This window comes from Panthera tigris, chromosome F3 (assembly GCF_018350195.1).
Source record: "Panthera tigris isolate Pti1 chromosome F3, P.tigris_Pti1_mat1.1, whole genome shotgun sequence".
In the NCBI taxonomy this organism is placed as follows: domain Eukaryota; kingdom Metazoa; phylum Chordata; class Mammalia; order Carnivora; family Felidae; genus Panthera; species Panthera tigris.
This window is the reverse complement of record NC_056678.1, coordinates 65,075,573-65,093,995: the sequence shown is the minus strand read 5'-3', so window position 1 is coordinate 65,093,995 and position 18,423 is coordinate 65,075,573. Positions and strand designations below refer to the sequence as shown.

The 18,423-nt window shown below is 57.2% G+C and overlaps 1 protein-coding gene across 1 annotated transcript; it reads left to right on the top strand.

Moving 5' to 3' along the window:
• The first annotated feature begins 3,355 nt into the window (after positions 1-3,355).
• Positions 3,356-11,759, top strand: SLAMF8 (SLAM family member 8). Its single transcript, XM_007084281.3, has 5 exons — positions 3,356-3,490; positions 5,304-5,633; positions 8,326-8,631; positions 8,713-8,817; positions 9,681-11,759. The coding sequence occupies exons 1-5, from the start codon at positions 3,400-3,402 to the stop codon at positions 9,743-9,745; spliced, it is 897 nt and encodes a 298-aa protein (XP_007084343.2). The 5' UTR covers positions 3,356-3,399; the 3' UTR covers positions 9,746-11,759.
• The last annotated feature ends 6,664 nt before the right edge of the window (positions 11,760-18,423 follow it).

The window sequence follows — 18,423 nt, the reverse complement described above, 5'->3', positions numbered from 1 at the left end:
GGCATGGGCTGCCCCACCCTGGGCAGCCTTGGGGGCCAGCCGGCGCCCAGTGGCACCGTGTCAGCTTAGGCAAGGCTCTACCTGGCCTCTCAGCCCCCACCCCCCCACCCCTCAGAAGGTAACACCTCTGCCCCCTTCCCCCACCCCGGCTCCCAAAAAGCCCGCTGAATGCCCCTCCTTCCTGCCTCCCTGCCTGCCTGCTCCCCTTTTTGTCCCTCCTCCACCTCTCCCCTGTTCTGGGTGGCCCCATTCCGTGTCCAGGCCAGTCCGAGAATTAACGACAAGGGTGAGTGGGCAGGGCAGGTGCCTCCCTGACACGCACACCCTCCCCCAGATTCCACTGGCCCCGAACAGAGCTCAGGCGGCCCGCGTGGTCACTGGGGACACCTGCTCCCCGCCCCCGCCCGCAGCGGAGGTAGGCTGAGGGCAAGGTGCAGAGGGGGCCGCAGCCCCAGCGTCTCCCTGGGTCAGGCTTCCCAGAAGGGCCCAGCTGCCAGCTGCTCTCTTAATTAAGGAATGTGGGAGTGGTGCCTTTGAACTCCCAGCCCGTGACTCGAGAGCTGTCCCCGCGGTGTGGTAATTACCGTGCTCTGCGCCAGTGACCAGCAGCGGGGGCGAGCCTGTCTCCGCAGACCCAACCCAGCCCGCACTGCCCCTGTCCATCTCTCTCCAGCCGTCACACAGCCTGGAGCTCTTCCCTTTGGGAGACGGAATGTCCGCTGACCCCCCGCCAACCCCCTCCTCACCCTTCCTTGGCTTCCCTGAAGTTCCCCTGTAGGTAAAGGGCACGGGGTGGGCTGGGAAGGCAGCGATTTCAACTCAGTGCCTGCTTGGATAGACCAAGTGGGAGAGGAGGGAGTACGACCGCCCACCATCTGCCCTGCAGGAATTGGGCGCCCCTTTCCCTACATCCCCGCCACGGCCCCACTCCTGCGTCTCACGCCCTCACCGTCCCAGGCCTGACACCTGACCGGACACCTGACCAGGGCACTCCGGCTTGGGGAGGCTGTCCGTGGCTATCGACGGGGGGCGAGGCAAGGGGCTGGGGGGGTTGCCGGAAGGGGGAAGGGTAGGGACCTGGCCCTGTCCTCACCAAGCTTCCAGTCTGGGACCGGCGGATGGAGCTACTCACACCCGAACCCCCTTGCTCTGCATTAACCTGCTCTCCTCTCTTCCCTCCCTGGCCACTTAGTAGCAACAGTTAAGATTCTTGTGAGTGCTGACCACGCACCAGACCCCATTCTAAATAAGCCCTTGCAAGCCACCCTTACCAGGCTGACTGTCATTATCAGGTGACACAGCCCATCCCCTCCTCCAGACTGCAGACTGCTCAAGGTCAGGGCCACGCCTTCCATGTCTGTGTTCCCGGCACCTGGCACGTAACTGGGTGCTCAGTAAACCCCTGATGAAGAAGGATGGAATTCACAACGGGGTCATGAATGAGTCCCCTCCCCTGGCCTCTCTGCCCCAAAGCCAGGTGGCTTCCGAGTTCTGTCCCAGCTCTGCCCTGTCCCTTCCTCTCTACTCTGGGGGCTTCCGTTCTAGTCCAGCCAGGACCATCCCAACGGCTGCCACCCAGGCTTCCCTGCCTCTTCTTTCTCTGCCCGCCTGCCCTGCGTGCTGTCCTTCCACCAGCCAGGCGTCCTCAGCTCAGAAGGGGCCACATCCCCTCCCTCGGAGCCTTCCCTCGGCCCACCAGCTACAGAATCTCCTGGAACACAGGCTGGTTCCACTAGATTCCCGGGTCCTGGCCCAGCCCCCACTGAACCAGAGTCTCCAAGCATTTGAGCCCAGAGAGGTTGAGAGCCGCTGCTCCCAGAACCAAAACCTGATGCCTAAAAGCCAGTATTCAAGCGATCTGACCCTCGACCTCCTTTTCCAGCCCCACCCACGCCAGCCCTGAGGGGCTGCTCCCCTCCCTGCCCTCCTTCATTGTCCTGGAGCCCACCTGGGGCTCCCCCTGCCTGGCCTTATCCACTTGGCTCTTTTTTTCCAGCCTCTGGCTCATCCCTTTTCTCCGCCTACCCAAATCGTGCCTATCTTCAAGGTGCGGCTCAAAGCCCACCTTCTAGGGAAGCGTCCCCTGCCCGCATCCACGGACGCCTCTTCCCCACCGCACCCTCTGCACGGAGAAGCCGTGCTGCCCATGGCACAGAGCCGTGCCTGCGGCACGGCCGACCTTCGTCCTGGGCATATCCAAGCCAGGACACTTGGCTTGTGAGCACCTGGAAGGCAGGAAGCCTATCCTCCTGCTGTCCCGACACCATGGCTGCCTCGTTCCTGGTCGGGTCCCTAGCAGAGGCCAGGAGTTCTGCGGGACCAGACACGGCGAGCCACGCTCGGGATGCGGGGACTCCCCTCGTCTTCCCGAAAAGCCTCCCCAGACTGAAGCGGCCACATAACCGGAAGCGCGAAGAGACCCAGGGCGGGGGAGACACAGCTCTGGCAACGTGGCCCAGGCTCCCAAGGGTGAGGCTCCAGTCCCAGCTCGCACTCGTGACCTCCGCACGGGGCTGACCTCGGCCCCACGCCTGACAGGTGGCAATGAGACCCTCGCGGAGGAGGCCTGTGACCGTGTGCAGGATTTGTGCGCTCTTTTCCAAGTGTTTATTAAACGCCCACGGTGTGCCGAGCGCCAAGGGGAACACAGACATGAACGGGTGAAGACCTCGCCGGCAAACAGTGCGTGGAGACAAGAAAGCCATCACAGGACAGCGTGCCAAGGGTCATGGCAGAGACCCGGCCGGCACTGGGCTCGGGAGAGGAGGTCCCTCACTCCGTCTGCTCAGGTGGGAGCCCGCTGGCTGCAGCCTACCCGGCCCGGAGGGGCGAACGGAGCAGGGCGCCCACTGGAGGAGCCAGCACCGGGCTGGAGAGGGTGCTCCCAGGAGGAGCACTCCTGGCTTGGGATGGCCAGAGAGCAGGCTGGGCCGGGGAGGCCAGCTCGGACAAGCGTGCCGGAGTCGAACTTAGGAGAGTCTTGCACACCAGGCCGAGAGTTTCGTCTTTATTTTGAGGGCGGCGGGGGGTGAGGAAGAATTTTAGAGAAGTAACAGAGGGAATTGCGATCTGGAGGCCTCTCTGTGGCTGCGGCAGGAAAGGCGGCCAGCCAGGGGGCCAGTGGGATGCAGGGAGGGCCGGCGGGTCCCACAGGAAGACGTGGGCTTGTGTTGGGGCGCCTGCCACTGGCAATGGCATTGGCCAACCGCGGGCACATGAAAGAGGCTGACTTATAAGAATCCGCTCCTGAGAAAGTCCAGCTAGGCCGACGGCCAACTTCCACTTTCCTCTGGATATTTTCACTTTCGGGCCATCCTGTTCTGAGTCAAGATTCCTCCTTCTGAACATGGGACTTCCCAGAAGGACCACAGCTCCCTCTGGGTATCCACTTGACCCAGGATGTTCTGGACTGGGGTTGTCAAAAGAGCTTGCTGGCCTCTCTGGAGAAGGATGGCCATGTGGTCCCTGTGGAGTCTGCTTCTCTGGGAAGGTAAGTGGGGCAGGTGCGTGACCAGGGCCCCTCACCAGCCTTCTGGGCAGGGGCCTCATCCCAAGCAAGGACCCAGGGGCCGAGGAGGGCCAGGGAAGGCGGAAGCAGGTTCTCAGGCAACCTTGAAAAGCCGGAGGGAGCCAAAGAGATGCAGGGTCCTGGATGGGATGTGCTGGCTGCTCTAGAAGCATCCGCGTCCGTGAGACATGTCCTGTGGTCCAGGGCCGTTAAAACTTAGGCTGGTGGTGCCAGTGGTTCGGACAGAGACGGTTGTGAGAAGGGCGAGGGGATTCTCGTAGAGGAAGACAGGGCAGAGCAGACTCTCACAAAGAAGCACGTCTTTCCATCAGCCTGCAGGAGGCCTAGGAGCCTCGACTGGAAGCCAGCACCACTCTGCACACCCAGTACGCATTAACACTGTAGCCTCTGCGGCCGGGCCCGATGCGTAGGGCCGGGGAGGGCAGCGAGAGGGGCAGGGGGCCGGCCGAGCGTCGCCCCCAGAACACGACTCCTCAAGCAGACGCCCGGCGCTTGGGTGCGTTCTCTACGGGCCGTGTTGTGCCCCGCACCCCGGGTGTCCCCTGTGCCAGGTGCCCCCTGTGCCAGGCGCCAGGTGAGTCCCCCGGGAATCCCATCATCCACCCAGTACGTCAGTTGAGTTTCTGAACAGTGGCGGGCAGGGGGTACGAAGAGGACAAGAGGAGCTCGCCGTCTCGCGGCAGGCGCCTGACTCATCTATGGGCAATGGCAGCAGAGGAACGGGGCGCCCCAGGGTGCTGGGCGCACAGAGAAGCAGGGTGGATGTTGCCCTGACGGGAGGGGGGGTTCAGGGGAGGCAGTGGGTCCGGATGAGCAGCGATCGGCCAGCAAAGGGCTCAGGGGTACCTCCCGCAGAGGCATCACCCCACCTCAGCCTCTCACCTCCGCCCGCTCCTGACGGCAGAGACCGGCGCCCTCGGGTCCCTGGCATCCGTGACTCCCCCTCCTTGGCTCCCCGGACCACAACTAGGCTCAGGCCTCACTGATTGCGCACCTGAATCCCTCTCCACCCCTCCCACTTCTCCCCATCGCTGCCGCCCACCCCCCTGCAGCAGGAGTTCACTCACTGCAGGTGGAAAAACAGCAGCAGCCCGCCCCCGAAGCTTCCGGCACATTCCCCGCGCCCCCCCCCCCATGGTCTTTCGAACCAGAATTTCATCCTGTTACTCTCTTACTTAAACCCTGCGCAAGGCCTCCCACGGCTCTAAAGATAAAACCAGACGCTGCTTTCAGGCCCCGGGTTGGGTTGGCTCCGGCCAAGGACTCTGCAGTACGGTTTCTGACTCCCCCCTGCAGAGAACTGGTTTCAGTTCCCCTGCACCCTGCCCTCCTGCTCGCCGGGCCTTCCTACCCTCCGCCGTCCTTCCCTCTGCCTGAGACGCTTCCCGGCTCCAGACAGCCCTCTTCTCCTAGGCCTGGCTGATCCCCACTCCCCCTTCTGGTCTCAGCTTAGCCATTTCCCCTCTGAGCCCCTCAAGACCATTCACCCTCCCTGGGTTCTCCCGGAGCCTCCCTTTCTCCCCATCGTGGTGCTTACTATATTTTAATCATTCGCTTAGAGTCTGACTTCCTCTGTGAGCGTAAGGGATTCTCTCCCTTACGGTTTTATTCCCGGTCCCTGGCACGGTGCACCTGCTCAGCGTGGGTGGCGGGAGCGTGGGGAGAGGGGCCCTAATGTGCTGGCTTCACGGCAGCTTGGCGGGGTGCGGGAGGAGCAGAGGGAGAGAGGCGAGGAGCTGTGGGGCAGGCAGACTGATGGGCTCCGTCCTTTCAGCCCTCCTTCCCGCCGCCGCCGTCCATGGTGCCCAAGTGCACGGCCAGATCGGGGGCTCCGTGCTGCTGGCGGCAGAGTGCCCCCCCGGCTTCCAAGTCCGAGAGGCCATCTGGAGATCGCTCTGGCCTTCGGAGGAGCTCGTGGCCACGTTTTTCCGGGGCGCCCCGGAGACTCTCTACCACTCCCGCTTCCTGGGCCGAGCCCAGCTGCACAAGAACCTGAGCCTGGCGCTCCAGCCGCTGGAGTCGGGAGACAGCGGCAACTTCTCCGTGCTGCTGGTGGACACGGGAGGTCGGGCCCGGACCCAGATCCTGCAGCTCAAGGTGCATGGTGAGTACCCCCGACACTGGAAAGGCATCCTGCGTCCTGGGAGCTGGGGAGGACAGGGTTCCAGGGGCCTCTGGCCTCTGACCTCCCGGCTGACGCGGGGCACAGCTGTCCCCACGGCACAGATGAGAAAGTTCCTCCGGTGCTCCCAGGTGAGCTCCCGGCTGGGGCAGCCTGGCTTTGCCACCCCGCGGTCCTCGCCTGAACTCCAGAGCGGCCTCTTCTTGGCTCGGTGGCCAAGGACACAAGGTTAAGCCTCCCTGGGGCTCACCTTTCTCCCTTAGAAAATGGGCGTCGTGGGCAATGTCACAACGAGACGCCTGCAACGGGGAAATAGAGCGCGTCTGGGAAAACATCTGAGAGGGCGCTGGGCCCGCACTGCAAACTTCTAAGCTCATAGGATGTGCCATTACCTGACAAACTCCTACAGGGGAAAAAAGTACGGCCCATCAGACCACGACGCGATGTTTTTTATCATACAGTATGGAATTTTTATTTGACACTGCTTTCGAGAGTTCTTTTCGCCGTGTTTAGAGATTTTCCGATGTATAACGGTCACAGGTTCTCTCCGTTGTTCACTGTCGCAGAGCAAACCGTCCCCAAACCTACGGGCTGAAAACAACGCTGTTAATTTCTCATGATCTGTGGGTGACGGGGCTCGGCTGGGTGGGCCTCCTGCTCCCCGAGGTCCGCCAAGGTCGTTCAGGCGGCTGCATTTGGCACCTCAGCTGGGGCGGCTGACTTCGCTGCGGACTAGGTGGACCCTGCTTTCCAGCAACTTCCCCCCCTACTCCCTCTGCCTCCTGCCACATCACCTCTGTCACCATCAGCCCCTCTACTTCTGCATCTACTGCCCCCACCTCCACTGTATTCCTGCCGAACAAGCAAAAAACAGTGGCCTTTGAGCTCTCATTCATCTACCTAATGGCTCGGAAAAGGTGGGTGAGTTACCCCCAACCACTATTTCAGTAAAACCTCAGACATTTGGTAGAGTAGTGGGGAGAGCAAAGCCCAACTTTAAGAATGAAAAGCACGAGCGACACCTGGGAGGAAGAAGACGGTGAGGGAGAGAAGGGCAGTCGTAAACTGGGAAGGAGAGAGCGCCCCCCACGAACCAACCCAAAGACAGCTAGCTGGCTGCCCTTGGGTGAGCCCCTGGGGGTGCCAGTGTGCGGTTAGATGGGTGTCCCGAATGCACGCAGCCCTGAACCCAGCTGCCCAGCTTGGCAAGCAGAGGGGGGGCTGGATTTAGGCAGCCCCACCCTCACCTGTTATCCCCTCAGCCCCATTCCCTTGTGCAGTGAATAACCTCCGCAACCACACAGGCAGCCCTGGAGCCTCTTCCTATTCTAAGTCTCAGCTGCTGCACATGTGAAATGAGGACATTGAATGTGATAATACATGCAGCACCCACACCACTAAGCTCTAAAATGCCTTGTTCTCAGCATCTGAATTACAGATTTTAAGGAAATTGCTGTTTTATTGCTTCCAAATACATAGCGTGATTAGAACTAATTGCACAAAGCTGCCAAGCAGCCGTCCTGGGGAGCTCTGCTTTGACAATAGATAAGAATGATTTGAATTAGCAGATCAGTTACTAGAAATGTCAATGGGTGTTTCTACTGTGCCTGATAGTGTTTGGAAGCAGCTTGTCCTTTAAGCGATGTAAATATCCACCACACGCGCGCGCGCACACACACACACGCGCGCGCGCGCGCACATGTGTTAATCTTTGTTTATACTATTAGTGTGCCCAGCAAATCTTTCCTTTGCCATCTCACAAATCCCCCCAGATTGAGCTGGCATTAATGAGGTTTTACTCGGCTTGACTTTGGAATACTGTCAGAGACTGAGCCCTCCCGTTGTCACTAGAATGCTCTCCCGCTGGCCCCCATTGCCACAGAGACTCAGGATTTACTCATCAAGCTACACAGGAAAGGGAAGCCACAGTCTAGGATGCCAGGACTCCAATTTGCGCAGTGGTCCAGGTGTCTGTGCACCTAGAGGGCTAAGGTTATGAAGAAAACAAAACAGAACCCCCAGCCCCCTGCCCGGGTCTCCTTCGTAGGGCGTTGCAGCCTTGTAATTATTTTCTTAGTTATTCAATCACTTGTCTTCTCCACCAAACTGTAAGCTCGAATAGTCCAGGAATGTGTGTTTTCTTGCCTGACTCAATATCTGCCGATCATCTCTCTGGCTGATATATCATGAAGAAAGTGCTATGACAAGGGACAGGCCGAGTTCTTGGAGAGTTCGGAGCCTGGAATGTGAGGGAAGGCTTCACAATCGGAGCAGTAAGCAACGTGTCCGAGCTGGGTCTTGAAGGATTGGTAGGAGTTCCCTAGGAGGAAGAGAAGAGAAAGGTACATGTGCGCAGGCGACCCATATGAGAGCATGAGAGACGCGGAAGGGCGCCGTGCTCCGGAGAACTGGAAATTCATTAGGGCAGGTGAGTCAGACCGGCAGGAAGCTACCACTGGAGAGGTTGGCATTGACTATCTCCTGAAGGGTCTCGACTCCCAGACTAAGGAACTCAGCTTCTGTCCTGGACAACGGGAAACCAGACTAGGCTCTGCAGCAAGAGTGCGGCGCCTGGTCAGAGGTGACCTCCAACCCTGCATGGATCCCGGGGCTGGCGCTCTGGGCCCTGCCCAGCATCACTGTAACCCGTGCCTGCTCTTCTGTTCTTGCCTAGATGCAGTGCCCAGGCCCGTGGTGCAAGTATTCATCGCTGTGTCAGGGGACGCTCAGCCCCCCAAGACCTGCCAGGTGCTCCTGTCCTGTTGGGCCCCCAACATCAGTGACATAACCTATAGCTGGCGACGGGAGGGGACCACTGACTTTGGTATTGAGCCAAGCAGCCTCTTCACGGATGGACAGGTGCTGAAGGTTTCGCTGGGACCAGGAGACAAGAGTGTGGCCTATTCCTGCACTGTCTCCAACCCTGTCAGCCGGGACGTGGCCACCGTCACCCCTTGGGAGAGCTGCCATCACGAGGCAGGTATGCCAAGGGCCAGGGGTCAGTGGTTAAGGGATTGTGAAGCCTCCAGCCCCCCTCTGACCCTGCCCCCTCCGTGTCCAGCCCCAGGAAAGTCCTCCTACAAAGACATGGTGCTGGTGGTGGTGCCCGTGGCCCTGCTCCTGACGCTGGCTGGTCTCCTCTCTGTCTGGCACCCCTGCTACTCAGGTAGGAGTCCTCCAGACGCCAGATGTCCTTGGAGGAGGAGGACCTACTGGGAAGGAAGGCAAGGTTGGACCTCCTCCGTTTTAGGCTTCGCATGGTCTGTCCTCCTTCCCTCTATCACATCAGGTCCTGACTCTCACCGCATCCCCTGGTCTCCAATCAGATTAAACAAGGCGAAGTGTCTGTTGCACTTCTGAAAGTGACCGCTCCTCTTGCCTGCCTCTTCAGGCCTTCGTGCCAGCCGTTCTCTCATTCTGGAACGCACTTTCCATGGCTTCCGCCCAATCCCCCTTCTTCATGTGACTATCTCCTCCACAGTCTCCAAGGTGCACCTGCTCCCGGAGGCCTTCCTGACCTGCTCCCCCAGCCCAGGCGCGGTTGGTGTTCTTCCTTTAATCTCCATCGCCCCCAGCCCTCGTTGCACTCACTCTCCCGCTGCCTTCTCAGCCCCTTGAAGGCAAAGGCTGACTTGCCACCGGGTATCTAGCGATGGTCCCTGGAACAGCGCTCGTAGGGATAAAGTTCTGTTGAGCGCAAGTCTAAATGGACGCCAGCCCCGTGCTTGCCCACCATTCCTAGGAAATGCTCCCTGAGAGAAGTACCTGTCTGGCCGGGAGCTGATAAGTCCTCCTTCTCCAGGAGAAGAGAAAAGGGGAAAGTCAGAGGTGGGGCTGGGTTCTGAGCCATCCCTCCGGCACAGCCCCTGCCTGGACCCCAGGATGCCCTGCCCCTGACAGAAACGCCCCACTGACCTGGGCCTCATGGGGATGTCCACCCCAGGCTGTCCGGGATGGCTTCGGGCCAAGCCAAGATTCCAAAGTGAGAGGGCAGCTGTTGGAAGGTAACCTTTCTGATCTCTTTGCCAGGGAAAAAGCAGAAGGACATCTGTACCGACAGAGTGGCTCCAGAGACGGAGAATCCCCTTGTGTAGGGTCTGCAAAGAAGGAGGATATAAACTGTTGCCTGGACCATCAGGAAGTACACGATGCTCTGGGCCATAGCTGGTGTCTGGAAACGACCATGGTCCTCATGCCTCTGGTGACACTCCTGTCCCACCTCCAGGAGCAGCCCGGGAAGCTCTTGCACTGGGAGCCACCACACGGAAAACACTGGCACAACCTTCCACGTCCCCTCCTTCTCCGCCCGCCCCCCACCCTCCGCTCCTTGCATGTCCTGGCTCTGCTCGGGGCAAGATCACAGAGCACCCCCTCCTTCACCTTTGTCTATCTCTAGATCTCATGATAAGGCCTTGGTCATCAGGGGACATCGGGGTCTCAAACTACAGGGGTGGGGCTGGGGCCAGAGCTGGAAATGGGCGATTCACAGTTTCTCTGTTAGTTCAAATGTCTAATAACTTTTAGGGTCCGGGACCCAGACTGGATGCAATTCTTTGGTGCCAATTGGTTAATACATGCATCGGTCTGCTACGGCCGCCGTAACAAGATATCACAGAATCGGGGGCTTAAAGAACGGAAATTCACTTTCTCGTAGCCTTGGAGGCTAAAAGCACAAGACCAAGGTGTAAGCAGCTTTGGTTTCTTGTGAGGCCTCTCTCCTTAGCTTGCAGATGCCTTCCTTGTCTAGGTGTCCTTCCGTGGCCTCTTCTCTACGTGTGCACATATCCCTGGTGTCTCTCCCTCTTTTATAAGGACACCAGTCATAATGGACTAGGGCCCATCCCAGTGACCTCATTTAACTTTAATTATCTCTTTGAAGTCCTATTTGCAAGTACAGTCATATTGTGAGATCTTGGGGGTTAGGACTTGGACGAATGGATTTTGAAGAGACAAATCCAGTCCACAACAATAGTTCATCAGCAGTGGGGGGAGGGGGGGGTGAATGCCTGAACAGGCAATGTCCCTGTGGATCCTGCAGAACATCCAGTGTCTTAGAGGGGATGTTCTGTGATAACAGTGAGGAAACGGGGCAAGTTTTGAAGTATTTTCCCAGGGAAACTTCAGTCACTCACTAGGTCAGTCCTGTGCCAGGATCTCCCCTCTTTCTCCCAGTTGCTGGAAAGTCACTTTACCTTCAACGAATGGTCAGGGTCAGCACAGCTGGCCTCTAGCGTCACATCCCCACTCCTCCACTCAACTTGTTCTGGAATTTCCCTGCCTGCTGGCTCTGCTCAGTGGTCCCCAGCGGGTCACCGGGGCAACACCTGTCTTCTTGCCTTTCCTGCACCCACTTGTCCCCACCCAACCTTCCCCCTGTCCCCCTAAACAGTGCCCGTGGCCTCCCAACCTGGAAACGGGTGTTGCCCCCACCTGCCACCTAGAGGCATTCCCTATGGTCACTGATTTCTCATGCAAAACTGGCCTCCATCCCTAAAAATGATGTGGAAGAGACAGCCCAGGATCTAGCAAGGAGCCATGGTGGCTGTGTGGAGGAAACACACACACACACACACACACACACACACACACACCCTGTATCCCCCCTACTTTCTTCCCTCCATCTCCCAGGCCCCACCTCAGATCAGGCAAATTCTGGATGGGGGGTGGGACCCACATTTCTCCCTTCATGAGTTAACTCTTAGTGACCTCATTTAGCCGTGGTTCTGTGATGTGGTGCACCGGGGCCTTTTTAAACAGGCCCACGCCGCTCAAATAGACGGATGCTCCCGTTCCCCACGATACACTTGTCAGCTAGTGGACTAATCAGCCCTCCACCGAAAAACCCAAAGAACTTCCGAGAGAACCACGTGCTAACAAGCACCGGGACCGATGGTTTAAAGGTCACACAGGACAAACATCGATTGAAGGTTCGGCACGTGCTGGGTAAGGTCTGAGGCAAATCAGAAGCGGACAAAGCCCTTCCTTTGTGGAGTTTATATTCTAGAAATACAAACAAGCAAGGAGGTATGTGTCAGAGGTCGATGGGCTCTAATAAGAAGATAAAGCAGCGGGGCGCCTGAGTGGCTCAGTCGGTTAGGCGTCTGGAGCTTGATTTCATGGTTCCAGTTATGATCTCGCGGTTCGTGGGTTCAAACCCCGAGTCAGGCTCCGCGCTGCTGGCACAGGGATTCTCTCTCTCTCTCCCTCTCTCTCTGCCACGCTCTCTCTTTCTCTCTCTCAAAATAAATAAACTTAAAAAAAAAAAGAAGATAAAGCAGAGTAAAAGGCTAGAGAAGGGTGTGCTGGGGAGGCGGGGCCCATCTCAGATGGGCGAGTGGGGTGAACCGTGCGGTGGGTGGGCCAAGAGTAATCCAGAGAGCAGAGGGTACAAAGAAAGGCCCGGAAGTGGGGGCATGGTTAGTGCTTTCCAAAACTCCACGCTAGTGGAGGCCAGGGAGGGTGCGGTGGGGGAGGGCGGAATGGGAGGGTCGGGGCGACTGGGGCCACAGCAGGGGGGACCTTGTGGTCTTCAGAATACACATCCCTGGGGTTGAGGTAGCCAGGAGCGCCCCCATCTGTTTGGGTGCCAGATTCCTCCCACGACAACCTTTATACCATTATTTCCGGTAGGCTCTGTTTTTTGCTCTTTGTTTTCATCCAACTTTCCTTGAGCAAGAGGCTTTGTACCTGTCCTTCCATGCAAAGCACAAAAGCAAGAGCTGCTAGGGTGGAGGGGTCCTGTGACACGATGCCGGAGAGAGTGGAGAGGGGGGCACGGCAGAAGAGAAGTGTGAGAGATACATGGTTTTTTGGCATCAGTGGGGATAGAAACGCCCAGTTCCTCATTTAAAAAGTTTCGCAGGGGCGCCTGGGTGGCCCAGTGGGTTTAACGTCTGACTCTCGACTTTGGCTCAGGTCGTGATCTCACGGTTTGTGAGTTCGAGCCCTGCCTCTGGCTCTGCGCTGACGCTGTGGAGCCTGCTTGGGATTCTCTCTCTCCCTTTCTCTCTGCCCTTCCCCTGCCTGTGCTCTGTCTCTCTCTCTCTCTCTCTCAAAAATAGATAGACATTAAACAAATTAAATAAAAACAAAAAAAAGGACGGCACAGAGCAACCATCTCAACCACCCCCAGATCCGGGAAAGTTTCAGTGGGTGCCTCCCCTCGGGCTGTGCCCTGGTCAGCGTCGGCCCCGTCTGCCAGGGGTGTGGGGGGGATGGCAGGCTGAGCACACAGGTAAGTAACAGAGATACTCCCTCTGCACAACTAGCCAGTTCTGGGAGCCACACTTCCAGGGAACCACCGGAAAACTTGGGTGTCAAGAAGAGAATGACCCAAATCGCGAAAAGTCTAGAAGCCTTATCATCTGAGAAATGACGAAAGAAACTGGTCATACTGAGCCTAGAACAGAAGACTCAGGGGGTCCCCAAGTGTTCGAAGGGCTCTCCCGTAGGCAGGTTGTACAGCCGAGGCCACAGGAACACGTCCCTGAGAGGCAGATGGTGACTCATACCAGTAATAGGACCTTCAAGCTGGAAGGAAACGTTGTGGTTTCTCAGTTCAGGTTTCTCATTTCTCAGGGGGAAAGCCAAGGCCCAAAGAGATGGTTACTCCTTGGAACAACATAACTGGTCAGTGACAGAGTCAGAGTTAGCTTCAGGTTATCGAATCGGCCCAGCCCCTCCCCTGCACCGCACTGCCAAGGAAAAGCTCCCTGCCAGATGGAGAGCCCAACATGAAGTGAGCTGTTTTGGTGACAGCGGTGGCACAGAACCCATCGCAGAGCGATATTGCAGACTAGAGCCTTTTCGTGTCAGGTGGGAATGACAAATATGCGCTCCCTCCACGCCACCCTCCAGCACCGTGTCGGGCGTAATTACTTATGACACACTGGTCCCACTGAGTCCCCAGGCAGCCCAACGCTCAAGTGACTCGGGCCAATTAACAGAAGCTGGGAGCCAAGATGAAACCTATTAGCCATCCCTGCCCTGCACAACCCATAAGAGCCTTCCCACATCACACAAGAATTGTAAAGTAAGGGAAGAATGAGGGGACAGCGAAATGAAGGAGGCCGATGAGACGATTCAGCTTGTGTGTCAGAAACACGCCAGCTTCCTGCAAACAAGATTTCTCCCAGCTTCCTTTCCTCCGCCCTTCTCTCGGCCTGTTGCCCAGGAATGTACCAGAAATGAACAGGGGGAGGCATCAGTGGGAAAGCCAGGAAAGCACAAAACGACACGAAATCAGCCAAAGAAGTCAATAGGATACATTTGGCCGTTTAATAAATCATGCTCTTGGGGCGCCTGGGTGGCTCAGTCGGTTACGCGTCCGACTTCAGCTCAGGTCACGATCTCAGGGTTTGTGGGTTCGAAGCCCGCGTCGGGCTCTGTGCTGACAGCGCAGAGCCTGGAACCTGCTTCGGATCCTGTGTGTCCCTCTCTTTCTGCCCCTCCCCCGCTCATTCTCTCTCTCTCTCTCTCTCTCTCTCTCTCTCTCTCTCTCTCAGATAAATAAACATTAAAAAAATTTAATAAATAAGTAAATAGCCATGTTCTTTAGGATATCTAACAATATTGTGAAAACCTGGCATCAGAGTTCTTTGGAGGCAAAGAACAGAAACCAACTCTGGTTTTAACTAATGCAAAAGGAGGAATTTTCTAGAAAGCTGTAGGTAGCTCAGTGTCTTAGTTCAGGCTGCTGTAGAAGAATACCAGAGTCTAGGTGGCTTAGAAACAACAGAAATTTATTCCTCGTGGTTCTGGAGGCTGGGAAGTCCAAGATCAAGGTGCTGGCTGATTCGGTGTCCGGGGAGAGCCCGCCTCCTGGCTCACGGATGGATGGCCATCTTCCCACCGTGTCCTCACATGGCAGAAGGGGAGAGAGAGCTCTCTGGGGTCCCTTCTATAAAGGCACTAATTCCATTCCCAGGGGCCCTGTCCTCAGGACCTGGTCTCTTCTGAAGGCCCTACCTCCAAATACTTTTACACTGGGAACTGGATTTCAGCATATGAATTTGGGGAGAGGGAACACAAATGTTCGGTCTACAGCACTGGGAGAGCCAAAGAAAACACTGAGGAACCGGGCCTCAGAAAGGACAAAGCCAGGTGGCCTCGGGGATACAGGCATTGGCACAGCGTCCTCGGGGCCGCCGTCGAATAAATCTGCTCTCTTTCTGTTCAGTCTGAAGATCGAAATTCCCGGCAAACAAACTGGGCGCAGTCGGCCTAGCTGGGATCAGGGGTCCTCCCTGTGGGGAACAGAGAAGAGTCGCGGGACATCTTGTCCGAGGGGGTGTCGGTTTAACAAAATCAAGGGCAAGAAGAAGTCTGAACTGGGATCAGTAGGAAAGGCAATGCGTCTATCGGTCCGTCTGTAACACACCGACCGCTCACCTGCCGGTCTCCTCTTGCCCCAGCACCAGCCGGGAGGCAGAGGAGGCCGGATAGAGGCGTCGCAGTCCGATGCCAGCGAGTAAACCGTCATGCAGCCCCCAGCGTGTGCGCCAAGGCATCTCCTGGCTCCTGAGACGTCGGTCCCCAAGGAGGGCAGTCAGGTCCCCGAAGAAAGTGACGAAAGGGACAGAGACTCCGGCTGGGAGTGAAGCTTCCATCAGGAGGAACTACGGCACAGAGGTTTCCAGGGGCCGGTCTTCCCAGGGCAGCATCCCGGGTGGGTCGGCGGGTTGCCCTTAGGGTCCCCTCCAGGGGACAGCAGCCAGGAGGAAATGGAGAGCTCTCACGTATGACTCACCCGAGAGGGACCAGCTAGAGCCTCGGCCAACTCCGGGCAGCGGTCCCTGCAGAGTTTGTTCTTCCGAGGGTTGTGTCCAGCAAGGACAGGTACAACAGGGTGTCTGCCTCTCCACTCCCTGTCCAGTTATTCCCGGAGGCCGCGAGCATAGATAGTGTCACCCTTCTGCCAAGGCGAGAGGGCCGCGGCCCCGGGTCTGTACCGCAGAGCTTGCTGTGAGTCTCCTGCACAGGCAAGGGTCCGTCCACCTGGAGCTCCCTCTTACCCTTCTAGAACAATCCAGAATCCTGGAATCCCTTGTCCACATGGGAACCTGGGCCTTGTACAAGCCCTTTCCTGCACTTGCCCTCCCAAAGATGGAACAAAGTGCCTGTATGGGCACCCCTACGCCTGAGGGCAGCTAAGAGGCAGCTTTGGGGGTCAGCTCGAAGCTCAGACACGGAGCCAGGGTGCCACGCAGGTGGGCAAGCCCTTCACAGTGTGGGACAGAGTTGTGGGCAAGAAGGGGAGGGGGAAGTCTTCTTTGGAGACTGAGCCCTGCTACGAAACCCCCAAAAGCCAAGATTTCGGAAACTGGATCTGGCCTTCCGGGTCATTTTGAAGGTGTACTTGTCAAAGTAGGAGGGCAGGACGTGTTTTACGTAACAAACTGTTAGCTTGGTTTAGCACTGCAACTGTTAAGGGCAATATAGACACTTCTCCCCCTGGATTTCTTTCTATCATGATTCCCACCCACTTCTTGAACCTGAGACCTCCCCCCATGGCGTCCCCCACCAGCTGTCACTGCAGCTCCAAAGGAACACGGGGAGTGGGTCTTGATCAGACCGGGACAACGGCCCCTGGTTTCCCGGAGGACTGAGCAGTCTGTCCCCAGCAGTCACCACGCAGCACATCTTGTAATGAGCGGGTAGCACCCTGGGAACACAGCCGTGAGCCAGACAGATGGGGCCCTGCACCCAGGAAGCTTGCAGTCTAGTCTAGAGACAGACAGACACTAAACAAATACACACAACCTCCAATTAAAACTGTGTTAAGCTCTTTGCAACTACGGGGATGGAACTGGAGGGTATCGTGCTAAGCGAAATTAGCCACTCAGAGAAAGACAAATATCCGAAGGCTTCACTCATGTGTGGAATTTAAGAGACGAAACAGATGAACACAAGGGAAGAGAAGCAAAAATAATATAAAAACAGGGAGGGGGACAGAACAGAAGAGACTCTTAAATACGGAGAACAAACTGAGGGCTGATGGGGGGGTTGTAGGTGGAGGGATGAGCTAAATGGGTGGGTGGGGGGATGGGCTAAATGGGGGAGGGTCATCAAGGAGGACACTTGTTGGGATGATGAGCCTGGGGGTTATACTTGGGGATGAATCGCTGGAATCTACTCCTGAAATGAGTATCGCACTATATGCTGACTTGGATGCAAATTTAAAAATAAACAAAATTTTTTTAAAAAATGCGTTAAGCTCTACGGAGAAGAGCCAAAAATTGTGAGCAGGAGTAACGAGGGAGCCAAGTAGGGCCGGGGCAGGTTGACACAAAGGGTGACTCCGGGGACCAGCCCACGCTGAGACCCGCAGGGACGGCCAAGGGGGAAGGCCTGCCGTGCTGGGGAATGAGCCACCCGAAAGCCCTTCTGGAAAGATCCAGAAGGGTCTGCAGGAAGGTCCCTGTGGCCAGGCAGTGATGAGCAAGCTGCACTCTGGGAGGCAGGAATGACAGAGGTCAGTTCACGCAGGGTCTGGTAGGACACGGGAAGATTTAATATTTAATTCTAATGCGAAAGGAGGCCACTGGAAAGTTTTACGAAGGGAAGGAAGGCAACCAGACTTGCATGTTTAAAAGCTCGCTCTGGGGCCTGGGGGCAACGGATGGAGCAGGAGAGCAGCAGGTGAGCTGTGGCAGTGACAGCAGCAAGATCGAGACCACGGGGACAGCGTGGCTGCGGGGAGGGGTCAGGGAAGACACCGGGGCGTCTGACCTTAGTAACCAGGAGGAAGGAGGTGCCATGTACCCAAACTGGACATGCAGACAGAATTTTCGGTGAAGGGGGCTTTAAAAGAAACAAAACAGGGGCGCCTGGGTGGCTCAGGTAGTTGAGCGTCTGACTTCAGCTCAGGCCAGGATCTCACACTCCGTGAGTTCGAGCCCCACGTCGGGCTCTGTGCTGACAGCTTGGAGCCTGGAGCCTGCTTCCGATTCTGTGTCTCCCTCTCTCTCTGCCCCTCCCCTGCTCATGTTGTCTCTCTCTCTCTCTCTCTCTCTCTCTCTGTCAAAAATAAAGAAACATTAAAAACAATTTTTTAAAGAAACAAAATATTTGGAGGATGAACAGCGTGTTGAATTGAATCATATGAAAATGGCCATTTGTAGAAGTTAAAAAAAAAAAGGTCCCATATGGGTAATTTCATACAGTGCAAGCTAATGGTTTACATGCAGATGATTTGAGGAAGAAAAGCCACCACTTCTGCTCCGCTCCACTCCCCGCCCACCCCGCCCCGGGACAATGGTTCATGCCCGGAGCCGGGTAGGTGTTTCCATTCCAGATCCTTCTACGCGAACTTGAGGCTGGAGGGGCTACAAGAGCCTCAGGCCAGAGGGCCCCCCCACCGCACCCTCACCGCACCACCGAGCTGCCCTTCCTGCCCTGGTCAGCTTCCCTGCCCGGCCTGAATCCCGCCAACCCAGCCCCGGAAAGCCTGGAACACTCAGCATCTGAGGCTAACAAGGGTGGGAGGTGCTGGAGCTGCATGGGTGGCCATGAAGGGCTGTCCTTGACCCCAGCACCCTCCGGATGCAACCCACCTCATGCCCCCCGCTGCAGCATCCTGCGTCCCACCTGGGTTGTCCAGGTGGAGCCCCCGATGCCACTCAGGAGCGCGTTTCCAAGCAAAGGGACAGTGTCATGGAGTGACGGTCAGACAGCACACTGTCCCACACAGGTAAGTCGCGCTAGCCGGGTCAAGGCCACGGGGTAGTGAGGACATCGAGAGGAGTGGCCTCAGGGTCAGGCCGGCTGGTGG

Bases quoted from the DNA above. Each gene is read 5' to 3' on its own strand.
- SLAMF8 (XM_007084281.3), top strand. From the start codon at position 3,400: ATGTTCTGGACTGGGGTTGTCAAAAGAGCTTGCTGGCCTCTCTGGAGA. The intron at 5,634-8,325 runs GTGAGTACCCCC...GTTCTTGCCTAG, and splicing joins CCTGCAGCTCAAGGTGCATG to ATGCAGTGCCCAGGCCCGTG. The intron at 8,818-9,680 runs GTAGGAGTCCTC...TCTCTTTGCCAG, and splicing joins CTGGCACCCCTGCTACTCAG to GGAAAAAGCAGAAGGACATC.